Below are 17250 nucleotides of genomic sequence, written 5' to 3'. Positions count from 1 at the left end.
AGCGGCAGCAGTGATGGTGGCGGCGGTGCACGCGCAGCACACACACGCTGTTGCGCTTGCTCCCCCTGCTGGCATTCTGATGGCCGGGGTCGGTATGCCGACCTCAGGGATGCCGACCGCCGGCAAAACAATCCTCAACCCTATCTATCAAGTGTGCATATGTTTATGAACAGGTCTGCATTGGCAGTATTTGCATACCTCCCAACTGTCCCGATCTTAGCGGGCCGCAGTATCCTCTGGTGGCGGGGGGAGTTGGGAGACCCTTTCCACTCACCACAGGGCAGAGCAGAGGTGAATAGACGCTGTGTGCATGCGCACAGCATCTATTCACCGGGAGAGAGGGACCCCATACAGACGAAAATGAGTGCATGGCTTACGATCCTGGCACTTCCTGCGAGGCCATGCCTCCTAGCAATGAGACAACGCCCCCTACCATCCTATTCTACGCCCCCTTTCCAGAGCACACATGCTGTAGGTGCGTGAGGGCTCCTATCTTCTGGACACAAAAGTTGGGAGGTATGGTATTTGTGTTACTGAACACTGACTCTGGGCCTGATTCAGAGATGTGCACAATGTTGATGTTGTATGCAGTGAAGTGACTTTATCTTTTGCTACTGCACGTGCATCTAAACTACACTGCACATGTGCTGCAATGGTCTTGCAGCGGTAATTGCAGTGAGGTGCTGCAATGGTCTTGCAACGGTGATTGCAGTGAGGTGCTGCAATGGTCTTGCAGTGGTGACTGCAGTGAGGTGCTGCATTGGTCTTGCAGTGGTGATTGCAGTGAGGATTTATCCGCAAAATGATTGACACTCGGAGCATTTCCGGGAGGTAACAGGTGAATGGCGACTCAAATGTAGACGTGTCATGACCATTTCAGGGGAGTGTCACAGCTTGCAACTGCAATCTAGTATGCAATAAACATGGTTTTGTCATCTTCTGACGCCCATGTAGCACAACCATAGTAGAAGGTTGATAGCTGACCCATGTGCGTCCGATAGTTGTGTCTTCATACAAAACCAGCAGATCTAACACGCCTCCAGTGGGCGTCTTAATACAAATCTCTGCGGCTGCTACATTTGCATATTTTCACACAAGCACTGCGTGTAGCTGCAACTGCATTTGTCTCCATCCCTGAATCAGGCACTCTGAGGAATACCTCCCAACTTTAGCCCAAATTTAGTGGCGTCCCCATTTTTTGTCATTATGGGGGTATGGACAACGCTGAGAGAACTGCTGGCCATGCTCCCTGTCCCTCTCTGCCAGGAATAGACGCAGCGATGCGAGGGCGGGGCTTAGTGATGTCACAACCCGGCCCCGCCCCCGAAGACACCTGCAGCGTCTCCTCTCCGCGCTTCTCCCGGAGAGGAGAAAAACAAAGTAGGTAAGTATGGTCTGAGGGAGTGATGTACTAAGCAGTGAAAAGAGTGGAGAAGTGAGTCAGTGGAGAAGTTGCCACCAATCAGCTGCTCTGTATAATTTTATAGAATGCAAATGATAAATGTTACTTCAATGCTGATTGGTTGCCATGGGCAACCTCTCCACTGGCTCACTTCTCCACACTTTTCACTGCTTCATGAATAGACCTCACAGTCTCTTAACACCCCTGTTCCATATTTGCTTTCATATTTTTGACAAACCCCCAAAAACAAACAGGAAAAAACAACATCCAAGAAAACCCAACATGTACAATATGCTTCCTTTCACTGCATATTATAGCTAAAGTTCATTCAAAAATTACCTCTGTCTGCAGGGGGTGTGAGGTTAATAAAGCTTCTGCATTTCTCTCCTGGAAAACAAAATAAAGAAGCAGCTATAAACAAAGTATGTGATTCGACAGTAACTAAAAAGAAAACTACATTGCACACTGATGTATTAAATATTGTCTTCTACTGAGCTAAATGATATAATGGGAATAGTAAGTGTTAAAACACTTATCTGCTGTTAACATCTTACCAATATAGTATCTGTATTCTGTGAAAGCAGGCAGACATATGCTGTGCTGAGGAGGACACAACTTCTCCATCTTGTATACAGGGGCGCTGAGAAGAGGGGTGCACAGGTACTAATTACCTGGCCCCGGACATGACAGAGACTATATTGTCCAGAGCCAACTGGTTGTTGGTGTTTTGTGGGGATGCGTTTATCATCCCAATGGATGGGATGCGATTGCCGGCATCCCAACAACCAGTATTTTATACCAAACCCGTTTGGTGCAGTGCACCCACACTGCTGACCTGTTAGAGATGTTATTGCGGAATTCCTGGATATATCTACATATGTATTTCAGACTAAATATGTTGAATTAATAGGCCTGGATGGGTGATTATGTATTATACCCTGATTACTGACTGCATTAATCTAAAGATATTAATTATATGCCATGTTGCAATGGTTCTTGTGCTATTTTTATTGGTGGATGCAGTCAAGATACTGGCATTTGGAAACCCGGCAGTCGAAATGCTGATGCCGGAATCCCGTCAGCCTTTAGAATGGAATCCTGGCAGGCGGGTTAGGGCCGGGGGTGGCTGGGTTGGCTAGGGGGGCTGGGGCTGGGGAGGGGGATTTGAACGTGTTAATTTTAGGTGCCACCTGGGGGAGGTTAGGTTTAGGTGCTAAGGTGGAAGGGTAAAGGTTAAGCTGCAGGGAATGGGGGTGGGGAGTAGGTTTAGACACCACCGGGGAGAGATTAGGGTCAAGAACTAAGGGGGGCGGTTAGGGATAGGCTGCGGAAAAGTAGGGTTAGGAGGTAGGGGAGAGGGGGGATCAGTCTTACCCCCTGTTGGGATTTACACTATCGGGGATGCCAGCGTGAGTATTCTGACCGCCGTCATCCCATCAGCCAAGATATCATACTGAATCCTTTATTGGTGCTTTAACAATGGAACAAATGTGTTTCTTGCACTATAGTGGTGTGCTGATCATCCATGTATGCCGAAGCCCCAGTGAAGTTTGGAATCATGAACACACACATATATATATATATATATATATATATATATATATATATATACACATATACATACTGTATAGAAACCTCCCTGTAAGAATGTCCTTGTCGCCGGCTCACTGGTTGTCCTTCCATGGACCACATTTAGTGGATATTCACCACTGCATACCGGGAACACCCCAGAAGACCTACTTCCAGCACGTCAACTTGAAGAGCTAAATGTTCCCTTGCTGCCTAATATATCCATTGCCATTAAAACGAGATAATCAATGTTATTCTTGTCATTTGTCAGTGGTTTAAACTTTGAATTAATATTATTGCTGATGGATGTGTGTGACCATGCCTTTCCTGTACTCCACTTATGCTTGCACACCACTGCCTTCCCCTGCTCTGGCTCTTCACTAGATACGAATGCAAATCTATAATGCACATAAATTTACATATGGATGCATTTTTTTTTAAATGCATATTTTATTCAAAATTGGCTTTACATGACTACCTTCATTTTTAAATATTACTAAAAGTCCTTGATGGTATTTTATTTTATTTTGAAACTCATTATAAGCTTTAACTGTCAAAGTTCTGGGATCATACTGTATTAAGAACACCATTTACATTAATTTATTTATTCCATTAAAGGTTTTGTCCTCCTTCCGCATCGAGATGATTTAAATGTATTGGCTTGGCCATGCCAACTTCAATTTGTAGTAAATGCAGTGTTATATTTTTCATTGTGTCTTACAGTATGTCATCAGCCTGAGGTGTTAATATTCACTAACCGACCGCTGTTTTAAATGCACACTGCAAAGGATTAAACTATTTATTAACAGTTATTGTATGTAGCGCACACATTACGCAGCGCTTTACATGGAATGTCCACATCAGTGCATGCCCCTGTAATGCTTACAATCTATAAATTGCCAGTTCCTATAGCTGATACATAGAATGGAAGTTACTCAAATCAATTTATTGGTCCATCACAGGTGCATGCAATGGTCCAGAAATATCACTCAAATTACCCGATTACAAAAATCACACAAATTCCGATAAACCACGGCCAAGCGCCTCTGCTCTGGTGGTCTACAGTACAATATAATAGCAACTACATTGGGTCATACATTTATGTACTTCTGTTGAAAGCCAACTCACCTGGAAGCACCCGATGATCTTTCAAGGTAGTACTACAAGGATCAGCTACCTTTCAACTACTGATCCCATCTATGCCTCTCAGAACAGTGAAACACAGACTGGTAGTTGCCCAAATCAATTTATTGGTGCATCACAAGTGCATGTAAGGGAGGGATAATCTAGAGTAAAAGAACCAAACAATTTCCCACAGTACACCACAATGGACTAGCAAAAGAGCCATGTGCATCCTACAGCCATGTGCATCCTACAAAGATCCTATAGGTGTTGACAAATAGTAGGTCCCAGTTTTGTGTGATGGAGGTCACAATGAACAACTTAACCAGGTTGGTTAATTAAAAAGGCAGAACAGGTTGCATAATAACACAGGGTTAATACTGGTAATAAGGCCAGTGCATGGTTCCTCGACACCCTAGGCAATACTTCAGCCTATCCCCCCCCCCCCCCCCCCTCCCCAACCCAAACTCCAATACCCACTTTACAGCCTCAGGTGAAAGTGTAGACGTAGCATCTTAGAAGGTCAACAGCAGCCTTCTGTATTAAGTTTACTCAGAGTTATCCTTAATTTTGTTATAAGCAGATCATCACGCCCTAGGCAGCTGCCTAAAGCTGCCTAATAGTAGAGCCGGTCCTGACTGGTTTGTACAATACAATGCAGTCATATAGTAGATGCAACAGATCCAGACAGGCATGTATGGGGTTAACACTGATGGTATGCAGAGAAATGGGTACACACCTGTATATATGTAACTAGTGGGGGCAGTGGAGTTTGCCCCAATGGTAAAAGTATGCCGCCGAACCACCATACCGCCGGAAGGACACAGTTTGTTCCATTTCTATGTCTAACTTGAAAGTGGGACAAACTGCAGGAGGGAGAGAGGAGGCAGCAGAGCCCAGAGAGTCTCCAGCAGGTGGCTGCTGCACAATAATAGTTTTTTTGCAAACACAGCAACTGATGTGAGTCTTGATGTTGCGCTGCTGGACATTGAAGAGGCGCCAAGCCGCCCGTGAAGATGGAGCAGCACAGCATACTCGTTATTCAGTGTAGGCTGGCTGCGCTAGGGAAACACAGGTCGAGGTTGGGAGGGCTGGAGAGGATGCTGGGACACGGCCGAGAGGCACAGAGGGGTAGGCTGACATAAAGGGGGGTGCTTAGAGACATGGAGGGGAAGGCTGAGAAAGGCTGAGAGACACAGAGGGAGGCTGAAAGAGGTTGAGAGACACAGAGAGATGGGGAGGCTGAGGGACGCAGAGGGATGGGGAGGCTATGGCACACAGAGTGAGGGGGAGGCTGAGGGTCTTAGGGGAGGGGGGTATGGGACATAGGGGAGGGTGATCTGGTGTGACAGGAAGCTGGATTGAGGGGTCAGAAGGCTGGATAGACACAAGGAGCAGGAAGTTGGAAAGAAAGGAGGCTGAAGAGACACAACAGGCAGGAGGCTGGATGAACCTCTGTTGCATGATGATGACATTAATTATATTCCTACATCCGCACAGGGAATATCCATTTCTTCACAGGTTCCCCGTTGCAGTGAAATCACCATATAGGAAAGGTGTATTTGCAAAAGAATGGAGAGGAATGCTCCCAGAGTGAAGAGAAACGGGTGGCATGTCATGCTGACATGCCCCCTGTTTTGAGTGGCCATGCCCTTTTTGACATGTGGCCACACCCATTTTATGCACGCGCCAAAGTGTACCACTAAGAAATTTTCTCTACTTGCATCACTGGTTTGCACCTACTTACATACAGTGGTGGTGACATAGTGGAATATGTAGGGTCTTTCTTGCATGTGGAGACTCTAAGGACCATGTCCTTTCTATGGAGGACGGACCTAATGATACGCATGTACAGTAGCGCAGAGTTTGTGCGGTGACACGCTTCCAGCACTACAGAGGTGGGGACAGCGCAGAGTGCCCCCCTCTAAGCCTTGGAGAGAGATAAAGTGGAGAGAAATAAAGTGCCAGCCAATTAGGTCCTAACTGCCATGTTACAGGTTGTGTTTGAAAAATGACAGGAGCTGATTGGTTGGTACTTTATCTCTCTCCACTTTAACATTCTCCAAGACTTAGTAAATCTGCTCCAAAATTCCCTACCACATGGACATACATTTATGCTAGATTTACATTTTTGCCAGAAGCCAATTAATCTACAGTACCAGTATGTGCCACTGTATGCACTAATATCAGGACAGCACAAAAATAGCTGTCTGAAAAATAACTAAAATCACAGGAGAAGACTATAATAAAGTAATACATTTAGTAAAGTTTGCAAAAGAGGTATAAGTCATTTCAAGTCATTTACTTCAAATCTGAGCAGACTTGAAACTACAGTGTTAAAATGTTAAATTATTATAAAAATCCAGAAACTAATCAATACAGCCATATAGGGTTGGAACATCATTAGATTGATCTTTTTAACTCCAGATTGCTCAATTTAAAAGGAGCATACAAACTAATAAAAAAATATTAGCATTACTGTATATATTGCCAACCAATAGGTGAGCATTTATAATAAAAGATTTGGTAAAGAATGAAAGCTAGAGGAGGGCAGGAATTAGTTGTCTGCCAAGGACACAAAATACCAAATGTACTTGGAAATCGTGGACGTCCCTTCTGCCAGCTATCCACTCTGCCACCTGTCGGAGAGCTGCACGGCAAAGCTCTTTTGTTTGGCACATGACGCGGGCACCTCAGCCAGAACCTGCTCAGTGTTTTGTTAGGATACTTTCCTGGTATCTGGATTAATTATGTTTATACAGTATATACTAAACTAGAAACAAGAAGACCTTACTACTCTCAGTTAGCAAGGGTTACACTACTTTACTTCATATAAATGGAAAGCAAACCAAACTGCAAACTAATTGTAATAGTACTAAAATATTTTACTATAAAATTGGGCCCTAATAATATTTAGGTCATCATGTTGTGTATGGACGTGTGTGGCTGCCATGTTATCTGTGTTCTGTCTCCTGTACAAATGTCCATCAACTATTAAGGTGCCCATACACTAGTGCGATTTTGCCTGACTTCATCCGATTTTGACGCATCGACCCGAGAAATCGGATGAAAAGTGTCAAATCGCAGGTCAATACGATCCGATGCGCTGTCCCATGCTCATCGGATCAGAGCCTGTGGATCACAGAGGCTGCCCTATAGATTTCACAGAGGCGGCGGGCTCCGGCAGCCTTGGCTGGGATCGCATACGATACATAGTATGCAAAAGGACTGCATATGATATATTGTATGCGATCCTGCCGCCCAGGAAGCTGCTGGGCAGTTCGAGGGCAACGTATGCGACTTCTTCTGTATGGCCACCTTTAGAAACTATCAATTGTCACCTGTTGATGACAGATAGATTTGCTGTACCATTACTGGCAGAGATACAGATTGTTTCCCAATCAGCTAGTAACCTTGCGTTGTGGCAGCTTACAGTTCAATTCAACAACACATCAGTGTGACAGTCAGTGTGTAACTGACATGTGTCGGGATGGGTAGTCTGGCCCACCTTCCTGACTTGGCACTGGCAGAGTTCAGCTGTCAGTAATTAATGGAGGGCACACCTATGGCCATGCCTAGTCGCCCAGCAATAATCACACAGCTAGGCCACGTCTCTGTGCATGTGGTCCAGCTGCACATTCCCTTGAGAGACATAACAGAGGCCAGGTCCATTTACTATCAACCACGAGATCAGGATGCCCAGCAAAATAAACATTGCTGCGGTGACTGTTTACACCCCGTATGACCTGTGCTGTGTGCGAGAAACCCTAGGCACCACCCTAGTTACAACCCTGTATCCACACTCATTACTCGTTCCCATTCACGATTGCAGGATTTATTTGAATCTGCACCGACTCTGTGGAATGCCCTCCACGCACAATAAGACTCTCCTCTAATCGTGTTTTTAAAGTGCAAGGCCTTCTATTGTCGTCGACATCCTCACAACCAGTGGCGGAACTACCTCCAGTGCAAGCTGTGCCTTGCACTGGGGCCCGCCACTGTCAAGGGGCATAAAAGCCAGCGGCATGAAATGAGTCAAACTGACTAATTACATGCCGCTGTATGCAGCGGGCCACCGCCGCCGCCGAGGAGAGGAGCACAGGGGCAACGGGGGTGAAGAAGGAAAAGGGAGGTGGAGGAGGGAGCTGCAGCAGCGCTATGTAATTGGTGGAAGCGCTGCTGCAGCTGTCCCTCTCCTTCACCATAGGCTGTCCGCCGCTGTGAATGCTGGGAAGCACATCTCAGCATTCACAGCGGCGAAGGACAGCCTATGGTGAAGGAGAGGGACAGCTGCAGCAGCGCCTCCACCAATTACATAGCGCTGCTGCGGCTCCCTCCTCCTTCTTCTCCCCTGCCCGGGATCATCATCTGCCATCAAGCTGCACCAAGGAGCCTGACTGCCAGCGGAGACAGTAAGTATAATCTATTCTCTTTCTTTCTTTCTTTCTTTCTTTCTTTCTTTCTTTCTTTCTTTCTTTCTTTCTTTCTTTCTTTCTTGTCTGTCTGCCTTAATGTGTAAAAAGGGGGACGCTGCCTGCCGTGAAGTGTAAAAAAGGGGACGCTGTCTGCCGTAATGTGTAAAAAAGGGGACGCTGTCTGCCGTAATGTGTAAAAAGGGGACGCTGTCTGCCGTAATGTGTAAAAAGGGGAATCTGTCTGCCATAAGGTGTAAAAGGGGCTCTACCTGGTGTAGTGGTGCTACTGTGCGGCGTAATTTGAATAATGGAGACTACTGTGCACGTTATATGAATTGGTATTATGTTGTGGCCACACCCCTTCCCACGAAGCCACTGCCCCTGTTTTACATAGAGGGGGGGTGGGTGTGGGGGCTCCGATGCTGTTTCTTGCACACAGCGCTAAAATGTCTAGTTACGGCACTGTTGCTAGGTATCCATTTCTCTGGCCCTGAGCAGGTCCCCCTCACCAGATCCTCTCCAGGGGTGAGGGGGTGGACTTGGATGGGATGAAGGGGGTGCCCAAAGCATTTTGTCGCACCTGGGCCCACCGCTCGCTAGTTCCGCCACTGCTCACAACCATCTTTTGTGCCACTCAAATACACATGCACAATACAATATGCCCCGTAAACCTCAGTCCTCATATGGAAAGATTCTGTGGGCGTTTTGTTCAGTTTAACTAATAATGTTAACACATTGCTCTAATTTTGAACAAAGCATTGTGACAGCAAACTAGTACAGTCTTGTTATTTAATAGCCACACTTCACAAATGCTATTGTAGGAAGCACACCACTTTTTAATGTGCAATTATAGGTAGAATACATTGTTTTAACCACTTGAGTGCTAAAACCTGTAACAGTGGTTCTGAAACTGTGTGCCGTGGCACCCTGGGGTGCCCTTGGTTGTTGGTCCAAGACCAGTTCAAATAATTTATGATCAATGTCATAGACAACCAGTGGTTCTGGCTTCCAGTCATAAACTATGTGGACAAAAATAAGTGATTGCTGTCCCTCACCACATAAATGAACCTAGGGTGACATATAAACACACTTTAATTAATTGAATATTTTTTTCTAAATCTTTCAATAAGAAACTTTTGGCCTAGGGGTGCTGTGAAAAAAATTCTAATACTCTAAGGCGCCGTGATTCATAAAAGTTTGGTGTAACATATACTCAGGCCTGTTCAGCAAAGGGATGCAGAGCAGGTAAGCGCCAGGCTGGAGAGGCGCTCTCCCTGCTCTGCATCCCCCTCTGCCAGGCAGGTACTGTGTAACACTGTGCACATGTACATAGTGGTCAGGAGATATGTGGGGTGTGCTCCAGAGTACTCTGGTCACTCTGATAAGGTAAACTACTGCGTGAGCATAGCCACAGGGGGCAGAGTTATTTATCTATTTTCTCCAGGGTGTCAGGGACTCAGAGCATAGCTCCGCCCACTGACACCCATGAGGCCACGCCCCCAGGTCCTGATTGGCCCGTGGCTAGCTCAATTCTAAAGTAATGGTGACTATCGATGGGCAAAACCATTGATGGTTCCCTTATAGATTGCTTCCCACCATCAAGGTTATCCACTGATGGTACCATCGATGGATAAACCACCGATGGCCATCCCTAGTGTTATGTACAACCCCATTTTTGCAACACAGTTGCTGGTCCCTCCCCTAGGACCAGCCACCAATAAGCTGAGCTCCTTTACATAATGGCCCCTCCCCTCCTTGTCCCATCTCCATCCTACTCTCCACACACTCCAGGATTCATGATGCTTCAGCCTGCCTGTGTCTGCCTCTTGAGTCCTCCTGGCATACCTTCTCCAGCTCTCCCTCTCTCTTCTGTGGGTGCTTATGGCTGCAGTTATACAGAAAACAGTAAGTAGGGGAGATGTTAGAGGAAAAAAACATCTGTTTACTTACTTTAAAACAGGTAGTGTGTACTTGTGTGTCTATAATACATACACACAAGTGTTATGGAACCAGCAACCCCGCAGCGGCGCCGGCAGCTTGAAGCTTCCCCCTACCCCCCTGACAGCGTCAGTGTCCGTGTCCATCCCAAAAAGGGTGCAGAGCTACACGGGATGGAGGGGGCAGAGCTACATGGGTAAAGGCTGCTACAGATCCGGAAAGAGTGTATGTGTGTGTGTTTAGCCATTATGTGTATAAGTGGCACTGCTGCAGGCATTATGCATAAGCGCACTACTACTGGGAGCATTATGCATGCATAAGCTCACTACTACCGTGTGGCGTAATTTGAAATGGGAGTACTATTATGTGGCCACACCCCTTCCTTGTGAGACCACACCCCATTTTGGGCATCCCTTTGTTAAGTAGGGTGCAAATTTATAGTTTGCAGCGGGATGCCGAACATCTTAGCACCGGCCCTGATATACTGTATACCTGTAAATACAGAATGAAAAAAGAACAACTTTGAAGCATATTGCAATCCCCCATTCCCTGTGATGTTACGGCTGAGGCTGGGAGGTGATACGGTCATTAGGTCGACCACACTTAGGTTGACAGTCATTAGGTCAACCACTATTGGTTGACATGCATTAGGTCGACATGGTCACTAGGTCGACATGTACTAGGTCGACATGGAAAAAGGTCAACATGCATTTTTCCCATTTTTTCTTCTTCATTTTTTAACTTTTTCATACTTTACGATCCACGTGGACTACGATTGGGAATAGTAACCTGTGCCGAGCGCAGCGGTAGCGGAGCGAGGCACCTTGCCCGAAGCATGGCGAGTGTAGCGAGTCATGCAGGGGTACACGGTGCACTAATTGGGGTTCCCCCATCACTTTACGAAGAAACCGACACAAAAAAGTAAAAAAACTCATGTTGACCCTTTTCCATGTCAACCTTGTTCATGTTGACCTAATGACCATGTCGACCTAAAGCATGTCGACCAATAGTGGTCATCCTAATGACTGTTGACCTAAGTGTGGTCGGCCTAATGACCCATACCCGCTGGGAGGGAATGCTGAGATCACTGTCAGGTTCAATGGTACTGATTCAAAGGTGGATGCAAATGTTGCCACCGCTGTGTATGCCGCAGCTGTGCGAAAACATTCAAATGCCACAGGAGGCATCTTGTGTAAAAAACTAGCCACTGTCGGATCATTGCAGAATCGAAAAAAAACACAGCGACCGTTGCGCGATGGATATCCGTTGTAACTGCGCTGCCTGGAGCCACTGAAACTGTGTCTGAGGACCAGCCACTGGCTTTGGCATGCCCAGGAAATGGGGCTATCACACCTATATTTTCTGCAACGCTCCTCGTCACCGCCAATGTTAATCAGGCTGTGGCTTACGGCACTGAGACCAACATCGCAGCTGTATTGAGGCACATGTGTACTGCGGGGGAGGTGTACTAAGCAGTGAAAAGAGTGAAGAAGTGAGCCAGTGTAGCAGTTGCCCATGGCAACCAATCAGCATTGAAGTAACATTTATAATTTGCATACCAAAAAATTATACAGAGCAGCTGATTGGTTGCCATGATCAACTTCTCCACTGGCTCACTTTTCCACTCTTTTCACTGCTTAGTACATCTCCCCCTTATGTCTCCATCACATGTGCAATCCTCTAAACATAAGCCAACACCTTCTTCTTCCAAGTAACAGTGTATTGAGCGGGCAGAACAGGGTGTGCGGCTGCTATTGTGCCAAAATACACTGAGTGTACTTACTATACAGGGACGTGCGGTGAGGTAAATGGCTGAGGAGGAACTGGCTAGTACCAGAGCCAGATTTACACACAAGATATGAGCCAAAGGGTTCATGTGGGCATTATACAAAGGTGCAGCTGTGTATACTGCTGGAAATTTGGTGAGTATTGACTAGAGATATGCAGAAAAGATAGACTGGGGAAGCACTGCCTCACCTGTCATAAACTTTTTACTCCAGAGTTTTGGTAATAAAAATAATTAGAATAATACAAAGAAGATATTTATAATATTTTCCTTGTATTTATCATATACTTTATAAAGTCAAAACTCTGGTGTATACGTTAGTATGACTAGGAAAGGCTCTTCCTCACCTCACCGCACATCACTGGTACTACATAGTAAGAGGGTCAGTTTCCAGCAAGTGAGTTAAGCATGTGCTGGCACTCCACACCCCTCTGCCACATTGTTTCGTGCCCCCTCCCCCCATAGCTGTGCCCTTGCTTGATCCCCAGGGGCCCTGATGAAGCATACCTGCTATACTTACTTATAGTATTTCTACCCCTGGGCTGCAGGGTCAAACCTGCTAACAGTATGGTTAACCAGAGCTTCTTTATGCCTCAGTAGATCTAAATCTGTATAGGACAGGCCATTGGGAAGCTGTGTGACTGCTCGGTCTGAGATTATCCAGGATTATGGGGGTCATTCCGAGTTGATCGCTCGCTAGCTACTATTTGCAGCGCTGCGATCAGATAGTCACCGCGTATAGGGGAGTGTATTTTCGCTTTGCAAGTGTGCGAACGCCTGTGCAGCCGAACTCTGCAAAAACATTTTGTGCAGTTTCAGAGTAGGCCTGAACTTACTCAGCCCTTGCGATCACTTCAGCCTGTCTGGTCCCGGAATTGACGTCAGACACCCGCCCTGCAAACGTTTGGACACGCCTGCGTTTTCCCAAACACTCCCAGAAAACGGTCAGTTGACACCCACAAACACCCTCTTCCTGTCAATCTCCTTGCGATCGGCTGTGCGAATGGATTCTTCATTAAATCCATCGTTCAGCAACGATCCGCTTTGTACCCGTGCAACGCGCCTGCACATTGCGGTGCATACGCAATGCACAGTAGTGACCTGATCGCTGTGCTGCGAAAAATGGCAGAGTGCAAACAGGTCAGAATGACCCCCTATATCCTTTCCATATTACCTCCTTCTTTGTAATCTGACCATTAAATCAAACAGTATGTACTGGGACAGCATTTGGGACCATTAAATGCAATGTAGAGGTTGTGTGTCTCTAAGATGCTGTGATCGCTGTATTTTTAATGTATTCTCACTGCTCATGTTACACATGAGACCTCTCAGCCACAGCGCTGCGGGAAAATAGCCAGCTAAATACAGAGTCATTAAACTTTTCATATTGTGGCTATGCTGGGAATCGTTCTGAACAGCTTGGTCTGTTTAACAGTTTTATACGTGAAGTAAATCTGCAGGGAATTTATCGGATAATTACCAAATGGGCCACGTGTGAGATGAACCATGAATAACAAACGTATACCGTATTTTCTCTATTTTGTACAGTATACACACTGTCAAATATACGCTCACACTGTAAGACATTCTCCCATGTACAATATATCAACACGGCAACACTCTATTGTATAATATACACAGGCCAGATGATAGGGGGTACTCAATACTAAGAAAAACAAAAAATAAAGGATAACACCTCCCTCCTCCCATGGTTACCCCTTTACCCTGAGGAAATGTGCCATCTGGTGCAGCATCATTACATGCGCTACTGCACTGCCCTGGCCCTTCTCTGTCCCTGCTGCCCACTCACAGTGGCCACCTACAGAAGGAGTAGCAGGAACTGGGAAGGAGCAAGTGCATGGCACAGCCTGGCAAAGCAGCAACCAACACTGTCTACTGTACAGCAACACTGTAGACACTCTGCCACCCCACTCTTAAGGGAAGAAATACACACTGTTGGCAGCCTGCATCATCATCGCTGACACAATGCGAGGTAAATGTATATTTATTTTATATTTGGTGTGACATGTATTGGCATTATGCCTCGGCGTGATGTGAGCGTGGGTTGAATGTGGTGGCGGGGTGGTTGAAGGGGGGAGGCCAGACTTAGACAGACTCAGTGTACCTAGCCCTAATATTTCTGCTGCCAACCCTGAATATACATACAGTACACACAATCCCACTCTCTTGTACAATATACATATATTGTACACTGTCATATTCTCATGTACAGTATATACACACACACTGTCACACTCTCATGTACAATATACTGTATACACTCACTATCACACTCATGTAATATATACACACTGTCACACTCTCATGTACAATATACAGTATACACACACTGTCACACTCTCGTGTACAATATATGGGTATCCGGATGATTACATAGAAACATAGAATTTGACGGCAGATAAGAACCACTTGGCCCATTTTTTTTATTCTTTAGGTAATCTCAACTCTTTTTGAACCTTAGTTCTTTGTAAGGATATTCATATGCCTATCCCAAGCATGTTTAAATTGCTCTACAGTCATAGCCTCTACCACCTCTGATGGGAGGCTATTCCACTTATCCACTACCCTTTCTGTGAAGAAATTTTTCCTTAAATTTCCCAGAACTTGTCTCCCTCCAGTTTCAGTGTATGTCCTCAAGTTCTAATACTCCTCTTCCTTTGAAGAATGTTTCCCTCCTGTACTTTAAGACCCTTGGTGTATTTGAAAGTTTCTATCATGTCCCCCCTTTCCCTTCTCTGCTCCAAGGATACATTCAGTGGCATACAGTGATTGGTCGACAGTACTAAGGTCGACATTCAATAATTCCACTATTGGTCAACTTGCATTAGATCGACCTCAAAGGTTGACATGGCAAAGGTTGATACAGGAAAAGGTTGACATGAGACTTTACCATCCACGTGGCCTACGATTGGGGGTAGTAACATTGCCTGCAGCATGCAAGGGGACACGGAGCACTCATTTGGTTTCCGAGTTCTTTTATGGAGAAAATTACACCCAAAAATGTAAAACAAAACAACCTCATGTCGACTTTTTGGGGTTGACCTAGACACTGTTATACTTTTTTTCAGGTTGACCCATTGATCCATAACTCAATATATGCACACAATGTCACACTTCCTTGTATAACACACCCTGTCATGCTTTCATGTACAACGTACACACACTGGCATACAGTATGCAATCACCAAGAAAAATCGTCACTGATTATTACTGTGTCCACTAAAGGCACAGTATAATTACATTAGAAACAATAAAAAATATGTATTAAAAAATTAGTCTTTGGTTATATCACTGTGTTATTGTGGTTAGATACAGTGTTTCTCAGTCATATTCCAATGTATTGAAACAATGTAATAAGCGTAACTTGTAGCAGTGATTCAACAATATCGCCACTTGCTGTGAGCTCACCATCCACTGCTCTAATATATCAGTGCAGTCTCTGCTTCAGAAATCCAATGTCCGAAATGCAGGAAGGTGGTGATGCTCTGTTACCTCAATGAGGATATTACAACTTTCAGCAGAGATATCTGTGGTTGTATAGGAGACCACTTAAGTTGCTGCTCCGCCACTGATTCAGCTGAGCACACCTCATGGCAGTGAGCACCAGCCGCCGGGGGTGTCCCTGTATCTGAAGCCGCATCTACCTCCATGCGTGCTGCAATCTCCAAGCCTGAGTATGTGAGTCACGGTGGGAGCTTCTGGCATATAGAGCCGCAAATGATCCCGGTATCACAAGGCAGCTGGTAGCAGGTACAACAGATTGGCTGGTGGTTCTAACAGATGAGGCATCCTTCCTGGTAATGAGGGTGAATCTCTATTGATTACTTTTTACAGAGACATGTGGTTAAGTTGAGATCCTACATACTTGACACAATGCATTTGTTGAATATATTAAAGACTGTAGAATGGAAGGAGAATTATGCGTTTCTTTCATTAGATCTGGATTATATACACACATTCCGCACAAACAGAGTGGATTCAGTTGCTAAGTATTTGTCAATGGATGTAGAGATCTCAAACAATTTCAAAAAATTTATATTGAATTCTATCACGTTTATTTTGACACATGATTATTTTTAGTTTGAAAATATTTTTTTTCTCCAAACGGTGGGCACGGCCATGGGCACCAGGTTCACATCAAGCTTTGCCAATCTTTACATGGGTCAGTTCGAGGATGAATTAATTTGGAATGGACCCTTTGGCGTGAACCTGGTGTACTATGGCCGTTATATTGCTGATTTGTTTATTATCTGGGAAGGGGACTCACTTTTGGCACATGATTTTGCAACTTATCTAAACACTAATAATTATAATTTTAAATTCTTACACTGTTTTGATCACTCTTTGGTTAATTTTTTAGATTTAACTGTCTCTTCGGATGGCACAAATATAACTACAGTTAATTATAAAAAGCCAGTAGACACAAACAATTTTCTTTATTACTCGAATGGGCACTAGAAACCATGGTTGAAAAATGTTCCCCAGAGTCAGTTACATAGTTACATAGTTACATAGTCAGTGAGGTTGAAAAGAGGCAAAATGCCCATCGGGTTCAACCTGTATTCTGCATTAATCTGTTTATTTTATAATGTGCATGCTGAAGTAATGGTTTAGTACTGATTTACAGCAATGATTCCTACCACTCCCAGATAATTTTAATGTCAATATGCTAAATGCTAAAGCCCTTAATACGTTTTCCTGTTAGAAATTTGTCCAATCCATTTTTAAATGCATTTATAGAGTCTACCATTACTACTTCCTCCGGCAGTGAGTTCCAAATCTTTATTAACCTTACAGAGAAGAACCCTTTCCTACATTGCGTACGGAATTTTCCCTCTTCTAGCCTCAGTGAGTGCCCACGCGTCCTATACAGAGTTCTTTTAATAAATAAATCAGTTGCTAGCTCTGTGTCAGGGCCGTAACTACGTGTGTGCCAAGGGGGCTTGGCACACAGCGCAGTTGCCCTGAGGGCGCAACGGCCAGCGGCATGTAATGAG

At 45.1% G+C, this 17250-nt stretch overlaps 1 protein-coding gene across 1 annotated transcript in view; it reads right to left on the bottom strand.

Moving 5' to 3' along the window:
• The window catches only part of GSG1L2 (GSG1 like 2), a 135573-nt gene that overhangs the window by 82586 nt on the left and 35737 nt on the right, over positions 1 to 17250 (bottom strand). The window contains exon 2 of the mRNA XM_063960766.1: positions 1742 to 1789. Coding sequence (XP_063816836.1) covers positions 1742 to 1789 — 48 coding nt within the window. The remainder of the gene's footprint in view (positions 1 to 1741; positions 1790 to 17250) is intronic.

Source organism: Pseudophryne corroboree, chromosome 3, assembly GCF_028390025.1.
Source record: "Pseudophryne corroboree isolate aPseCor3 chromosome 3, aPseCor3.hap2, whole genome shotgun sequence".
Lineage (NCBI taxonomy): Eukaryota > Metazoa > Chordata > Amphibia > Anura > Myobatrachidae > Pseudophryne > Pseudophryne corroboree.
Note: the sequence above shows the minus strand (reverse complement) of the source record. Positions and strands in the feature narration are given on the sequence as shown.